At 48.8% G+C, this 14,172-nt stretch overlaps 1 protein-coding gene across 6 annotated transcripts in view; it reads right to left on the minus strand.

The window, feature by feature from the left end:
• Positions 1–14,172, minus strand: part of LOC142575097 (tyrosine-protein phosphatase non-receptor type 11-like) — a 251,453-nt gene that overhangs the window by 144,820 nt on the left and 92,461 nt on the right. For 5 of the 6 annotated variants that reach the window (XM_075684088.1, XM_075684089.1, XM_075684087.1 and 2 more), the window contains exon 8: positions 4,982–5,134. The exons of the other annotated variant lie outside the window; for it this stretch is intronic. In XM_075684088.1, the coding sequence (XP_075540203.1) occupies positions 4,982–5,134 (153 nt within the window). The remainder of the gene's footprint in view (positions 1–4,981; positions 5,135–14,172) is intronic. 6 annotated transcript variants of the gene reach the window in all.

Genomic DNA, 14,172 nt, shown 5'->3' on the forward strand with positions numbered 1-14,172 from the left:
CCAAACTTCGGCAACACTGGCAACGGCTTCGTCGCATTCATCAAAATTTACGGTCATCACCGAGCACGCGGAAGTCGGCACGGCTGAAGCAATTTCAGATTAACCACTCATACGCAGCCGTGCGTACGGGTCGGGCGCCACGAGCACCGGGTCGCGAGTTTGGACGCTTTAGCCCTAATCTCCCCCTTATTCTTCAAGATCGTGCCGAGAGTGCTCCTCGAAATCTTGTGCTCTGCGGGGACATCCGACTTCTCACCGCGTTCGACACGATTTATGATTGCGAGCTTCACGACGAAAGGCAAATTCTTCCGCTTCATCACGGCAACACTGCGAGGGAAGGCTTACAAGGCGCACACAAAAACAGCGAGACAACTCGCACTTTCGCCATCTTGCACGACGAGGGCACAAGAGCATCTGATTGGCTGTCTGAGCAAGCGCTGTGGGCGGGCCAGGATCATTTCTTTGCAGGGGGGGGGGGGGGGGGGTGCCGACGGCTCGTCTGAGGCAGCGCGGTCGGGCGCGGTCACGGTAGGGAGAGCGGTTGGATGGAGCCGCGCAGCCGGGTTTTCTCCGCCACCGCGAGGGAAAGCCAGCTTCCGGGGGCACTTTCCGCCGCTTGACGTTCGATATATCGGGTGTCGCTGCTATTTTTGTTCGATGTAAGCGTAATTTTTGCGATATATACTCAATGTAACTATATCGTGTCCAGAAATTGTTCGATATATAGCATAATTCGATGTAAACGGGTTCGATAAAGTCGGGTTCGACTGTATCTATAATGGTGGAAGTGCGTGCGTGATACAGCCTTCGATTACTTTACATAAGGAAGAGATTAAGTGCCTTAACAGCTATCTCTCACGTAGACCCGCACGTGTACCCGACTGACACGTGGTGATACCATTCCAGAGCTTGCGCAGATGAGTTTTCTTTCTTCTTCTTTTCGGCTCAGTGCTCCCTTCATTTGATAGTCGGCGTTCATGTTGTCTACTTCTCTTATGTTCTGTGTGCACGCCCCACCTTTTTGCATAATGAAAAGACAAGATTTTTAAACAGTTCACATGTGGAAGCGGTACGAATTGATGGTCGAACAACAAAGCAAACTCGTCAGAGCAAACATCAAACTCGCGTTTTCACGCGCTCATCGCTCGCAATGGGTGTGTAGCAGTGAGGCAGGTAAGTGTGACGCTATATCCGGTTTTGCCGGAGCCTTCAGAGGAGGCCACTAGGTGTGGCGATTTGAGAAATATTAATTAAAATAGTTACTTTTCACTCATTTCTGCTCAGAAAGAATTGTTTTTGTCACTCTCGGTGCGATCGCTATCATTGGAGCTAGAAATTTATCCAGTAATTTTTCATTCTGCATCCCTTCAATAGCGAACGTCGAAGCAGAGGCCTAGAGTTGCTGCAATGATGGCTACACGGTTGCCAGCACATCTGCATGCGAGAGTGCTGGTTTGAGGCGACGAAGTAATAAAAAATTTGGAGGACACTTAAGCTTCTCCTTTAAGAGTGAAACGCGATAGCATTCAAAGATTCCTTACTGCTTCTCACACTTCCCGGCAATTGCAGCGTATGCAGCCGTACTATTTACTAGGAAACGCTGGCTGCAAACGCTATGCACGAAAGCAAGTTTTCTGGTATAAACACAGCCTCTTGCGTGGGCCGCGATGCGATGGAGGTGAGCGCCATCTAGAGGTGTTGCAAGGAACCAGGCACGCTGCTCCGTGGCCTCCAAATTTTTGCATGCCATCGTGTGCAAATGGCGGACACAGTGGCCGGTCTATGACTGGTAGAAACGCTGGAAAAGGTGTTTATTTAAGTTTTCGAGTAACAGAATTATGTTTTCTCGTGTATTCAAAGTATAATCTGATGCTATCATGTCTGTAGGTTGTGTGTAAGTTGTACTTTACAATGTTTCCATGTATTTTAGCTTGAGAAATGCAATTCTGTAACTTTCTTGCTCCACATTCCGGGCCTAGGTATGCGTGGTTTGAAATTCTTTTCGTTGGAAGGACGTCCGACATGGGGCCCTTAACGCTATCGCGTTAAAATGGTGCTGGCGTTGGCTTTGGCAAGAAGTCCAGTAAATTGGATGGTGAAGGGTTCTTGCTTTTGAAATTTCAGACGTTCTTATACATTCACTCTATGGGGCACATGGTGGTACTGCAAAGCCATCCAAACTATCGGGCATCCGGCTAGTCAGTCGTTGACTGTACACTGGCAATCGACACTTTGCAAAAAAGCTGCTTCGCATGCGCGAGCGCCCCCTATGCTGTTGAAAAGCTAGCAGACGGCTCCCCACCTGAGTGGGCATTCCGGCATGCTCAGGCAAGCTTCTGCGCCAACACTGCTAAATGACATGCCAGCACGCTGCGTTGCATATGGATGTACGAATTATTACGGCAAGAATAACGATGGTAACTTTTGGTTTGCGCCTGAGTAGTGGTACCCACTAAAGAGAGCGTCATGGGTGAACGTTGTAAAGTGATTGGATGTGGACTCAGTATGGCAGCCAAGCATGCACTCAAGGATTTGCAATGAAAACTTTATAACAGGTTCATGAATTTTAGCCTGTAGTGAGTCAGTTTATTAATAATCGCCCTTTTTCAATTTTAGGCCAGTCTTCACACTATTCTAGCGACCCACAGCATGTGAAAACTGTTTTCACATACACCCGAACTTCCAGACAGGCTGCAGTGAAGTGGCATGGTTGTTTGATAAAAAGTCACATAACAGCACGTAAATGACAGCGAAGCATGATTTCGGTGTGGCATGCCCACGACATCATCGGCTAGTGGTTTCAGAGTGCGCTCTTGTGCTTGGTGTATACGCTCATGGCTCTCAAGGCCTGAACACGGGTATGTGCTGCCAGTTTCTCGCCGGCTTAAATCACTTGCCCGGCGGCTTTGGCTTGTGGTTTAAGAGTGTGATCTTGTGCTCTGTGTATGCTCATAGCTCTCAGTGCGTAGGTTCGCACTGCTGGAATCTCGCCGACTTAAACCGTGCTCATGTGCACACGCCAGAGAATACATGCATCTTTATTGCGAAATGAAATAAAAATCAAGGGTCGTATCTGCTAACGATTATTTTGAAAGCATGTTATACCATCTCGCACGTCACTCCCAATGATTCCTGCTACACATCCACTAGCACATAAATTGGCTACTTGATGCGACAAGTTGTACGACTAAATGCAATCTGTTGGAAAATATGGTGCAAAGTCCGCGATCATTCTATGCTGCCACTCGAAGTGCCAAATAAGTGAGCAATATGCAGCAAAGGCTAGCCGATGGAATGCAGCTTGCTTTGACACCTGGCAATGTGACAGGTTGCATGTGATAGCAACTATCCAAGTCACTACAATTCATCACTGGGCTTCATTCTAGCTTTGTTTTGATACATACAGTTGAACCTCGATATATCGAACAGTGCAGTGATCGTAAAATCGTTCGATATAGCCAGAATTCGATATATAAAATAACTTAACAAATACGTCAAAAACTTCTGCAAATCAATCAATAAACCAAGGGTGCGATTGGGGATCGTTGTTCGGAGCGCACGTTCGGTTGCGCCGTGCGCTATTGACTTAGGCCGTGCCGACTTCGTCTGCTGGAAGCGTGCGTTTCGTTGCGCCGCATGCAATTAGCCTCGGCCGCGTCAACTTTGTCAGCCGCGCAAAGTCGGCGCAGCCTAGGCCAATCCCGTGCGGGCAACCGAACACGGACTCCAAACAACGATCCCCAATTGCGCCCCAATCGTGGCGCAGTAAATAGTCACTTGAAGCTCACACAAAGTATTTATCTATTTTTCTGAAAGTACCGCAGCAGTGTAGCCTGCTGCGGTACTGCATTTTGGCAGACGCGTGCTTAAACATGGAAACCTCAACATAATCTAAACGATCCACAAGTGATAGGCCGGTGTACCCTTTTGAACCGCAGTAGTAGCATAGAAGGGCCAAAGAAGCTACAGCCCCAGTTGAAGTCGGGAGCGGGGCAGCATCAGCACTTGCAGGATCAACCTCGGCACCGTCTTCATTTGGCCGCTATTTCTCCTGCGATCTCCCCGTCCATCAATTGAAGCATTTTCAAACACTGTCCAATAACAAATTATCAATAAAGCGGCATCTGCCATGGCGTCTACGAGTGAACCCAGTGAGTGCATGCTATCTTGCGTCTTTTTGGATGCAAACCGCCAGTCCTCAGGAGGTGCAGCAGATGTAGAGCGCAGCACCAAGGAGGAGTCAGTGCAACAAATGCAATGCATCGTTGACATTATCGAACTAGCCAAGCCGCCGCATGCGTGTGCCGCTATGTTCCAATGGCACCCTCGGCGCAATCAATGCGTGCAGCTATAGTGCGCAGCAGTCGGGGATGCCCATCGCGCCACCATCTTTGAGGGTGTTGTGGAAAAGCTCACTGCTTGTCAACAGAGCACATGTGGTCTGGGGTGGCAGAGTTCGAGATATCCATTTTACGTCCGACCTCATTCGAAATAAGAAATAAAAAATGCATGCAATTTCCCACTTGATATAGAAAGTGTTTGATATACATACACTTGTGGGTCAATGGCACTCAATAACATTTTTCACACGACCAACCGACCGACCGCTTTACTCAAAGGTGGTCTTGCCTGGTTAATGACTCTCTAGGCTTCATAGTGCATGGGCACAGTTGTATGCATTTACAAATATCGTGTCTAGTTATTTTTTGTGTTGTGCCATGTAAACTATTTTTCACAATGGAGTGTCGAGTGTCCAGGCACCTTCACTGCAGAGTACTTTTTTGCAATGATCCAGGGCCCCAGCTTTACCTATGCCATATTTCGAATGCAGCTGATAATCACCATTTACAAGTCTGTGCTGCAGTTGCTGGTGGCCTTTGCTACTGAAATTAGGCTGACTCATCATAAGACCTCATGCTCTTTATAGCCAAGTATGCCATCCTTTTGACTTATCTACTGACTCGATATAATAGAAACTCACCTTTCCCCTTTCAACTTCCTTTGTAGTCATTACAATAACCCTCGTATTTCCTTGCCAGACCATAGACCAGAAGTCGCCGATGGTGTTCTGTAGGCAACCCTGTGTTGCTATGTACACTTTGCTGTGGCCATCAAAAATGGAATCGTCATCTACCTGCAGAAAGAGCACTGCAGTAGTCACAATGTGAGCAACAGGCAGAGATGTCATTCATCAGAGGTCTGAGCAAAAAAAGGAAAGAAAGAAAGAAAAATGGCTTGTGCAGAACATGGGAATAATTTCACCTTAGTAACAATTTCCTAAAATTAGATGTGACACCTGGGGCTCCTAGTGCATGTATGTTGGCACCACTGCAAGTATTGTCTGCCTGTGTCCAATGCCAGGCAATTTTACCTGTGCCTTGGTGGCCTATCTCAAATACAGTAGAACCTCATTGATACAATCCCATTCTGTACAATTTCCCAGTGTCAACGTCCACGATCAAGAACACACACAAAAAATAAAGCAATGCAGTCACGCTTCTATTTTTCTTGTTAATGTATGTTCCCTGAAAACATGGTTTTTCAGCACAAACATTTAAGACGTTGCCCAATTGCGATTGTGTTATACGTTCTCTGACCACCGAATCCCACGTAAACAAAAAAAAAAAAAAAGGCACAAAGGACGCAGCATTAAGAGCAGTAGACAACCGCCTCAGCAGCTTCCCCACAATACTTGCCTGCCTGCGTCACATGAAAATTCTGGCTCACGTTCATTTAAATTGGCTTCTACCCTTCTTTCAATACCACCAAATTTTACTGCAGGTCGTCGCATACCGCATTTACAGCTATCACCATCAAACGCACTGTTATAAGCACCTTCACCTATCAGTTTCACAGTGCATGAGGCCTAGTTCCTTGGAAGTGCACTGCATGGTTTAACAGGCATTAAGCAAAACACTCTGCCACCTGCAGCAGGGAACAGCAGTGTGAAGTGAGCGTCATGTTTCATTCTGGCAGCATCATATTCCAGCGTCCACTCACTAGCTGAATAACATAAAGATATGTGCTGTTGGTGTTTTTTTTTTCCATTACATTTGTTTGTGGGCTGCAGTTCTCAAAATTCCAAGGAATAACTTTGTAAAGAATGAAAGACAAGGTATCAGCAACTTTGGCGGTAGAAGACTGGTTGGGCATACGTGATTTGGAATTAGGTTTCAAATTCTTTCTGCCGACGCAACGTCAGACACTGGATGCTGGATGCTGACACTGGATTTTCTGCAGCATGGGGCCCCTAATGCTCTCGTGTTAAAACAACAGCGTGTCTCGGGCTGCGCAGGCCCCACCAGTCAAAGTGCATCTGCGTCTCGTACCATGACAATGTGCGCAACACATCGTACAGTCGATTCTCGTTACAATGGACCCTGATAATCCAACAAAAAACGTCCGTTTTATCTGAAATCTCTAATATCCGAAATGTCTCCCTTCTGAAACTTTCGTCGTGATGTCGAACAACTTTATTGCGAAGAGTGAGTGGCGAACGTCCAAAATAAGAAACAAAGAAAGAAAGTCACAGTTTCGCTCGAAAGGCGACGCATTGATTGCAATCGCAAATTAAGCAGGACAAGTGCGGCAACAGCAGCGAGTGAATTGACCTTCGTGCTATCTCTCACTTGAACACGAACGTCAAAATCACAGCGCATATGAAGTCACCGGCACTGGGCACACTTTGTCCCTATCGCAGATCGCTCTGAAGATGAGGCCTGCGCGAGCACGCGCTTTGTCCGCATAGCAGATCGCTTTCAAGATACGGCGCCTGCATGGGCGAGCACTTTGTCCACATTGCAGATCGCTTTCAAGATACGGCGCCTGCACGGGCGAGCACTTTGTCCACATTGCAGATCGCTTTCTAGATACGGCGCCCATGCGGGCGAGCACTTTGTCAGCATCACAGATCGCTTTCAAGGTACGGCGCCTGCACGGGTGACCACTTTGTCCACATTGCGGATCACTTTTAAGATACGGCGCCCATGCGGGCAAGCACTTTGTCCACATCGCAGATCGCTTTCAAGATACGGCGCCTGCACGGGTGAGCACTTTGTCAACATTGCAGATCACTTTCAAGATATGGCGCCTGCATGGGTCAGCACTTTGTCCACATTGCAGATCGCTTTCAAGATAGGGCACCTGCACAGGTGAGCACTTTGTCCACATTGCAGATCGCTTTCAAGATACGGCACCTGCACGGCCGAGCACTCGGTCCACATTGCAGATCGCTTTCAAGATACGGCGCCCGTGCCTAAGCAGCAGCTACCGGAGTACAACCCTCTCTCTCATCCCTCACGCACGAGAGAAGGCACCTTTCCGCCCCACGTTTCCTTTGCGCGCGCAATATTGTGCTGTGATCATCGGCTGACCCTCGCAAGTCAATTGTCAGCCTGTGTGACATAGCAAAAGTAAGTTTTATACCCACGATTTTGAAAAAAATTGCCGCTAATTTCGTCTGCTCGATAGTCCGTTGTAGTGCAGTCGGTTAACAGCGAACTTTGTTGTATTAATAAAATAGGTAGAACAAAGTAAGGCTGAAATATGGTCCGTTATATCCGAAAGTCTGTTGCACACAGGCCAGTTGTAACAGGCGTAGACTGAATTTGTAAATATGAGCTACAGTTGAGTCTTCCAAATCCTTTAATGACTTCGGATACTATGTTATCCCAGTTAAGGAGAGATGAGGGTCCTGGAAACATTATTTTTCAACATCCATTGCTTAAATTTTGTGTGGATATATTGTAGAATGATGATTTCAAATATGTGTTTAGATTTAAAATAGCTCACTTGGAAGAAAAGATATGACAGAATACAATACTCCTAATTAGGTCATTTCTTACGGACCTTTTTAATAATTTCTCATTAAAATAAAGTGTTTTTAAGAAAATGTAGACATATCCAAAGGCCCATTGCATATCCTAAAACTAAGCAAACACCAATAAAGTAATTGTGATTATCACAAATAAATAGCAAAATTCAAAAAAAGAATGTGGAAGTAATTAGCCCACATTTGATCTAATTAATAATCTATCACATTTAAGACAAAACGGAAAGCTTTAGCATATAGCAGAGATATTACTAAAAAAATGATACCTAGTTCTCTGAAATCAGTTGATGTAAACATCATCATAACTTCCGTAAGGCAAAAGCACTTGATGAAAAAAAGAAGGCTGAGAAAATTGCCTTTAAAGTTTTACTGCCACTAGCTCTTTTGTCAATTAAACAAATCGAAAACCTTTGGGCTCTAACATGTTGCCCAGGTGTTGCTGAGCACAAGAACACCAAATTTACCGAAATCAATTCATGAAAAGTTTATAAAACCTTTCATAAGGCAAAGCCACTTGACGAAAACAACACCCAGAAAGTCATTTTCAAGTTTCTGAATGCTCTCACAAGTTCACACAATACCTAGGGCAGTAGTCTTGTGTCTTGTCAGGCTTGTGCTTCTTGGCCATTCTCTTCATCTTTTTCAGTCTCTTCGTGACCTTTGTTAGACCTGTAAAGCCCTTGTTTGTCCTTTTCAAGGCTCCTTCGAATGAGGGAGCTGCCAGGTGTATAGCCAAGGTGCACTGCAACAGCCTTGCTGGTTTGTGTCATTCCCCGATTGTAACATGACACTGCTTCAGCACACCTTTTTCCATAGCCAGCAATGAGTCATGTCCGTTTTTGGAGCTTTGGGTCCGGATCACAGAGTGCAGGCACTCAATGGCATTTTTTGTCATGCCATCACTGCAGCGCTCTAAGAGGGCCTGATCACCTAGCCTTGCAATGACTGGCTCTAGTGCATTGTGAATAAACCTTGGTAGAGGGTTTTTATGTGGTGGTGGCTCCTCTTGGTTGGCCAGGGCACGATTGAAGAAGGACCAGGAATCATTACCTTCGGGACAATGACTGATCAGGGGATTTGTTCGTTGAAGTCATGTGCAACAGTGTGGCCTGCACTGCCTTCTGCATTGCAGCATGTCATGCCTGTGGCTCCTCAGAGCATACCCATAATAGATTGTTATCTTTTTTTATTTTATCCTGGGTAAGTCTCCCCTTCTGTTGTGTCGGCAGCGGCAGGCAAGCGGGGACCCCGACCGGGCGAACGCGCGGCTAGCGCCGGCGCAGGAAGGAGACACGGAGCAAACTGCTCCCGATGAAAACCGGAACGAAGACTCAGCCGACCCGCGGCCGTTTATTACTAATAAAGGCTTCACACGCCAGATGACACCTCCAGATTGGCCCAAGCTCGTCACATGACAGAAGGGGGGTGCGCCATCTAGCTAAACAACTACAAAACATACATGTACGATGACACCTAGATCTGACAGGGGGCGACACTATACTGCATCATCCCCCCCTGGAAACAAAGTAAACATACAGTGAAACGCGCACACAAGATGCGCACTTCAGTCCAAAGGCGATTTCAGTTCGTTCCCCCCACGTTCACACACGCGCGCCAGCAGCACACAAAGCACGCACTTAAGTCCACAACAAATTCAATCCGTCCCTGCCCAAGTTCACATACACGCGCACCAGTCTTGGGCACCATAACACAGGCAGTCACTCAAACAAAGTCTGACAAGGAACACGGCACAAAACTCACTGCACCGCAACAAGGAGCACTATAATTATACCTGTGTTAGTGAAACATGTGGACTGTCTCCTAAATGTCACAGCGAGGCCCCTAGCCGTGGCATTTCGAAGACGGCAATACGCTCTACACTACAGAAACAAAATCATCGAGCCACGGAGGCCGTTTTCTGTCACGATGAGGAAGCGTGCGTACCTCAGAAGAACTTTGGGGGTTGCGACGCGTATCGGTAGACTTTAAAGACCCAGTCGTCCCACTATTTCCCTCCCCCTGGTTGGACAATTGAATGTGGTTGTCGCTCAAAGCTGGAGAGGGTTGCCCAGGAAGCTCCTCTCGACGTCCCAACAAGTCCTGGGAGGCTACCGATTCTCCTACGGAATCAGAGACAACTGCTGACTGTGTAAACTCGGAAGTGATACAGTCAGACGGACTACTCAACTGAAGCTTATGACTCTGAGAAGACGCTGTCGCTACAGACGGGTCATCGGAATGACTATCCAAGTTTGAATATGAGTACAAAAAGTTTCTATCACTTGTACACAATGTACTACCTGCTGGATCCTTCATCACTAGGGTTAACTTAGACACATGCCACGTCTTCCCATCACTGAGTAGAAAAGTATATGGGCCTACCTGGGCCTTGACTTTACGAGGTTTACTGTACTTAAAAAATCGTTTCCTCTTAAATCTTATTCTGACGGTGTCTCCCACCTTGACACGAGTTGCCTGAGCACCTCTACGATTGTCTATACACTGCTTAGTTTGCCACTGTTTCTGCAAGACCCTTTCTTTAACGTGAGACACAAGACTGTCCTGTTCCCGTAGATCTACACAGAGCCGCATGGTTCCATCCTTCTTGCGCACCACCACGAGTGGAGACACCCACTCAGGAGCCTCGACGCGCTCTATGACGTCGCAGTCCTCGAGACGTCGCAATTCATTTGTGCCCTGGTCACGGAGAGCCAGGGGTAGTCTGCGCAACTTTGAAGATACTGGTTTCATGCCTTGCCGCCGATTTATTCGGTGCACGAAGTTTTTGACGAGTCCCAACTCGCCACTGAAGAGGTGATCAAACCCCGGAGGCACACCTGTGGGGCTCTGTACTGGAGGAAGCGTAGCCAGGCAGCATGTCAGCGACGTACCGTAGATTTGTATCCCCAAGCGCTGGATGGCGTCAAGACCCAGCAGTGATGTTCCCGTAGACGTTACGTGGAACGCAACGGAGCATGTCCTTTGGGAAAAGTGGACAGTGGCTTGAAACAGGCCTTGAATGTTGATGCATTGCTTGGAGAAATTTCTCAAGTCCACTGTTGGTTGTGACAGCCTGTGCTGTCGACCAAAGTTATTTCTAAAATCTTCGGCCGTCATGCATGACACAGACGCTCCCGTATCCACCGGCAGTCGCATGGAGACGCCGTTCACTACGACCGGAACTTCCAAATCTTTTTTAGCTTCAAAAGCGCTTACTGTCAAGACAGACGCGGACGGCTGCCTTGCGGAAGTTGAAGACAGCGTCTCTGCGGAAGAGACGTGTTGAACAGTACGGGTTTTCCGGCATACTGATGCAAAATGGCCCAACGTGTGGCAGGCGTTGCACCGCCAGTTCCTTGCTGGACAATTCTTGTACGTTGCAATACGTTTCGTGCTGCCACACCGGTCGCATGCACCACGGTTCCCGGAGGAGCCATGTGCGAAATGTCGGCCCTCTTGGCAGCTTCTCGGAAGAAGTCGGCCCTCTTGGCGGCTTCTTGGAAGAAGTCGGCCATCTTGGCGGCCTCCTGGACTATGTCGGCCATCTTGGCAGCTCCCCGGAAGAAGTCGGCCATCTTGGCCCGTCGACGGAATGCCAAGTTGAGATGCCTCGATTCTTCGTACATTTTCGGAGCCGAACGCGCGGTTCGCTCGATGCAGGGCTTCTAACGAGTGTCCAATTTCTTCTGCCTTGTCCAGGGACAGGGTTTCGCCATGAGCCAGCAACTTTTCGCGAACGCTGACGTTCGCTACCCCATGTATTATTTGGTCTCGGACGCGCTCGTCGTAGGTTGTGCCGAAGTTGCACTGTACCGCCTTCTCCTTCAATGCGGTCACGAATTCCAGGAATCCTTCTCCCTCGAACTGCTTTCGACTGGTGAATTCGTGCCTTTCCGCCAGGACATTTGTTGACGCGGCGAACAGCCGGTCAAGCCGCTGCAAGAGTCTCGGGAACTCTGACGCTGGCGGGACCGCATCACTTGACGCTGCGCCGGTCGACTGCCTTGCTGCTTCGCTTGAAGCTGACGCTGCGCTGGTTAACTGCCTTGCTGCTTCCTGCTTCTCGTCTGCAAAGTACTTCCGTTGTCCCTCACGCCCGAGAGCGCTGACGAGCGCGGACGCTCGTCGTGCGTCCGTCCAGTCGCCACCGCCGGCCGCTTCGAGGTGGGCCTGAAAAATTTTTTTCCTTCGATACCATGGAATTAACGGTGGCCCGGGCAATTCCAGAAAAACGGGAAGGTTCGCCGTAAAAGACGCCATGCCCGGTAGCGCGCAGGAGACAGTGCAGAAAACAAGCCGGAGCTCGCAGCAGGAATGGGGCACGGAAGAACAAGGGGGCGAGTAGGCCTAGGCTCGGAAGCCTCGTGACGCCAAGTGCGTCGGCGGCGTTTGCAGGCCGTGCCGACACGTAAAGGACGCTTCACTTACGAAGCTCGTTGGTTTCCCGGGGCTTCGGTCGGAACCGCTGCGGGAATCCCATCCTCGTCGCCAAAAGATGTTGTGTCGGCAGCGGCAGGCAAGCGGGGGGCCCCGACCGGGCGAACGTGCGGCTAGCGCCGGCGCAGGAAGGAGACACGGAGCAAACTGCTCCCGATGAAAACCGGAATGAAGACTCAGCCGACCCGCGGCCGTTTATTACTAATAAAGCCTTCACACGCCAGATGACACCTCCAGATTGGCCCAAGCTCGTCACATGACCGAAGGGGGGTGCGCCATCTAGCTAAACAACTACAAAACATACATGTACGATGACACCGAGATCTGACAGGGGGCGACACTATACTACACCTTCCCACCAAGAGACTCTCCTTGGGCTTTTTTCTTCTCCACCAAGGTGCAAATGGCTGTCCCCATTCGCTTATGGACATGGTTCAGACAGTCTTTTTTTAAATTTTTTCAATGTCTAAGTATCCGTAGATGCTGTCTTGAGACAGTGCATGAAAAGTGCGGCTATCGCCATCCGACAGAATCATTGTGTAGCGCAGCCCATTTTTCTGCAGGGACTGCCTGAACAGGATCAGTGCTGCTTCCGTCTCCATCTGTCCGGCATTGCAGTCAATGTTTTTTTGACACTTGTGGGTCATAGCCCAGTCACCATAACCATCACCATCGGGGTCAGGTGCTCCTTGGCAGCCACGGCAATACCGAGAAAGGACAACATGGTCCAGCACCAGACTTGTGTAAAGTTCAATAATGCACCCCACAGCTATGTTAGAATTGTGGCCACGAGTTTTCCAGGTGCCATCAAAAATGACGTCCACGTTTCCTACAGGGTTAAGGAAGTCCTTGTAGATGGTTCTGACTACTTCCACGCTTGCTGCCTCTGTGGCTGTAGCTACTGTCTGGCAAGCTCGCACCATGGTTTCCATGTGTCCCCTGAAGGTATTTTGGGGAAGGCCTCGGTGGGAGAGATTCATGGTGGCACAAAAATTTGCGAGGGCAGTCACTCTTTTTCCAATGCTTTGTATGTCTTTCATTGCACTGAGGTTGACCTCAAAGGGCATGATGTTTGGTGCTCCGGTGACTAGTGGTGACAAAAAGTGCCGCTCCGCGTAATCGCAACTTGAGCACCTGAGCAGTAGCCTCACGGCTAGGCCGTACTGTTTCTCATTGCACTTTTTGAGCTCGATAGTAGCCATCCCACACTTGTTGCATGTTGTGGATGCGAAAAGTGTCTGCAAAACTTTCATGTCCACAATGACGTACTCCGTGCCGCGATCGTTATCGTCACTCACTGCGCCGACGCCTAAAAGCTCTAACTTCCGCGAAGTCGCGCACTTTTTTGTCAAGGAAGACTTCATGTTGTCTGCACATTCTTCGTGCTCCGCACACTCAGCTTCCGTGTAAAACGACGTGTCAATGCGATGCGCACGCAAGCTTGGTCCAGCTGTGCCCACCAGCGATGCCGAAGTTGACGGTCTCGAGGAGCTTGAAGCAGCCGCGTCGACCCGCAGTGCCATGGCTTGTGGCAACACCGAAGTTCTCGAGGAGCTTGCAACAGCGGCATTGATCTGTGGTATGATAGCTTGCGGTAAACCAAACTTGATGATCTGGATGAGTTCGGCGCAGCAGCCCCGGGTAACCGCGGTACTGCGGCTTGCGACAACACCGAAGTGGCCATTCCCGGTGAGCCTGGTGCAGCTGCGTCGATAGGTGGTACTGTGGCTTGCAACGACACCAAAGCTCCCATAGTTATTTTCGATGATGCACTTATCTTGTTCCAAGCAGATCTCCTTTTGCCGACTATTTTCCACGTGCTTGATTTCAAACACGAGTCCCGCCCCATCAGAATAACGGCACAAAAACATGCACGCACGTACGCCCACAGCAGCCCGGCTAAT

The sequence above is a fragment of the Dermacentor variabilis genome, chromosome 3 (assembly GCF_050947875.1).
Source record: "Dermacentor variabilis isolate Ectoservices chromosome 3, ASM5094787v1, whole genome shotgun sequence".
Taxonomy (NCBI): domain Eukaryota; kingdom Metazoa; phylum Arthropoda; class Arachnida; order Ixodida; family Ixodidae; genus Dermacentor; species Dermacentor variabilis.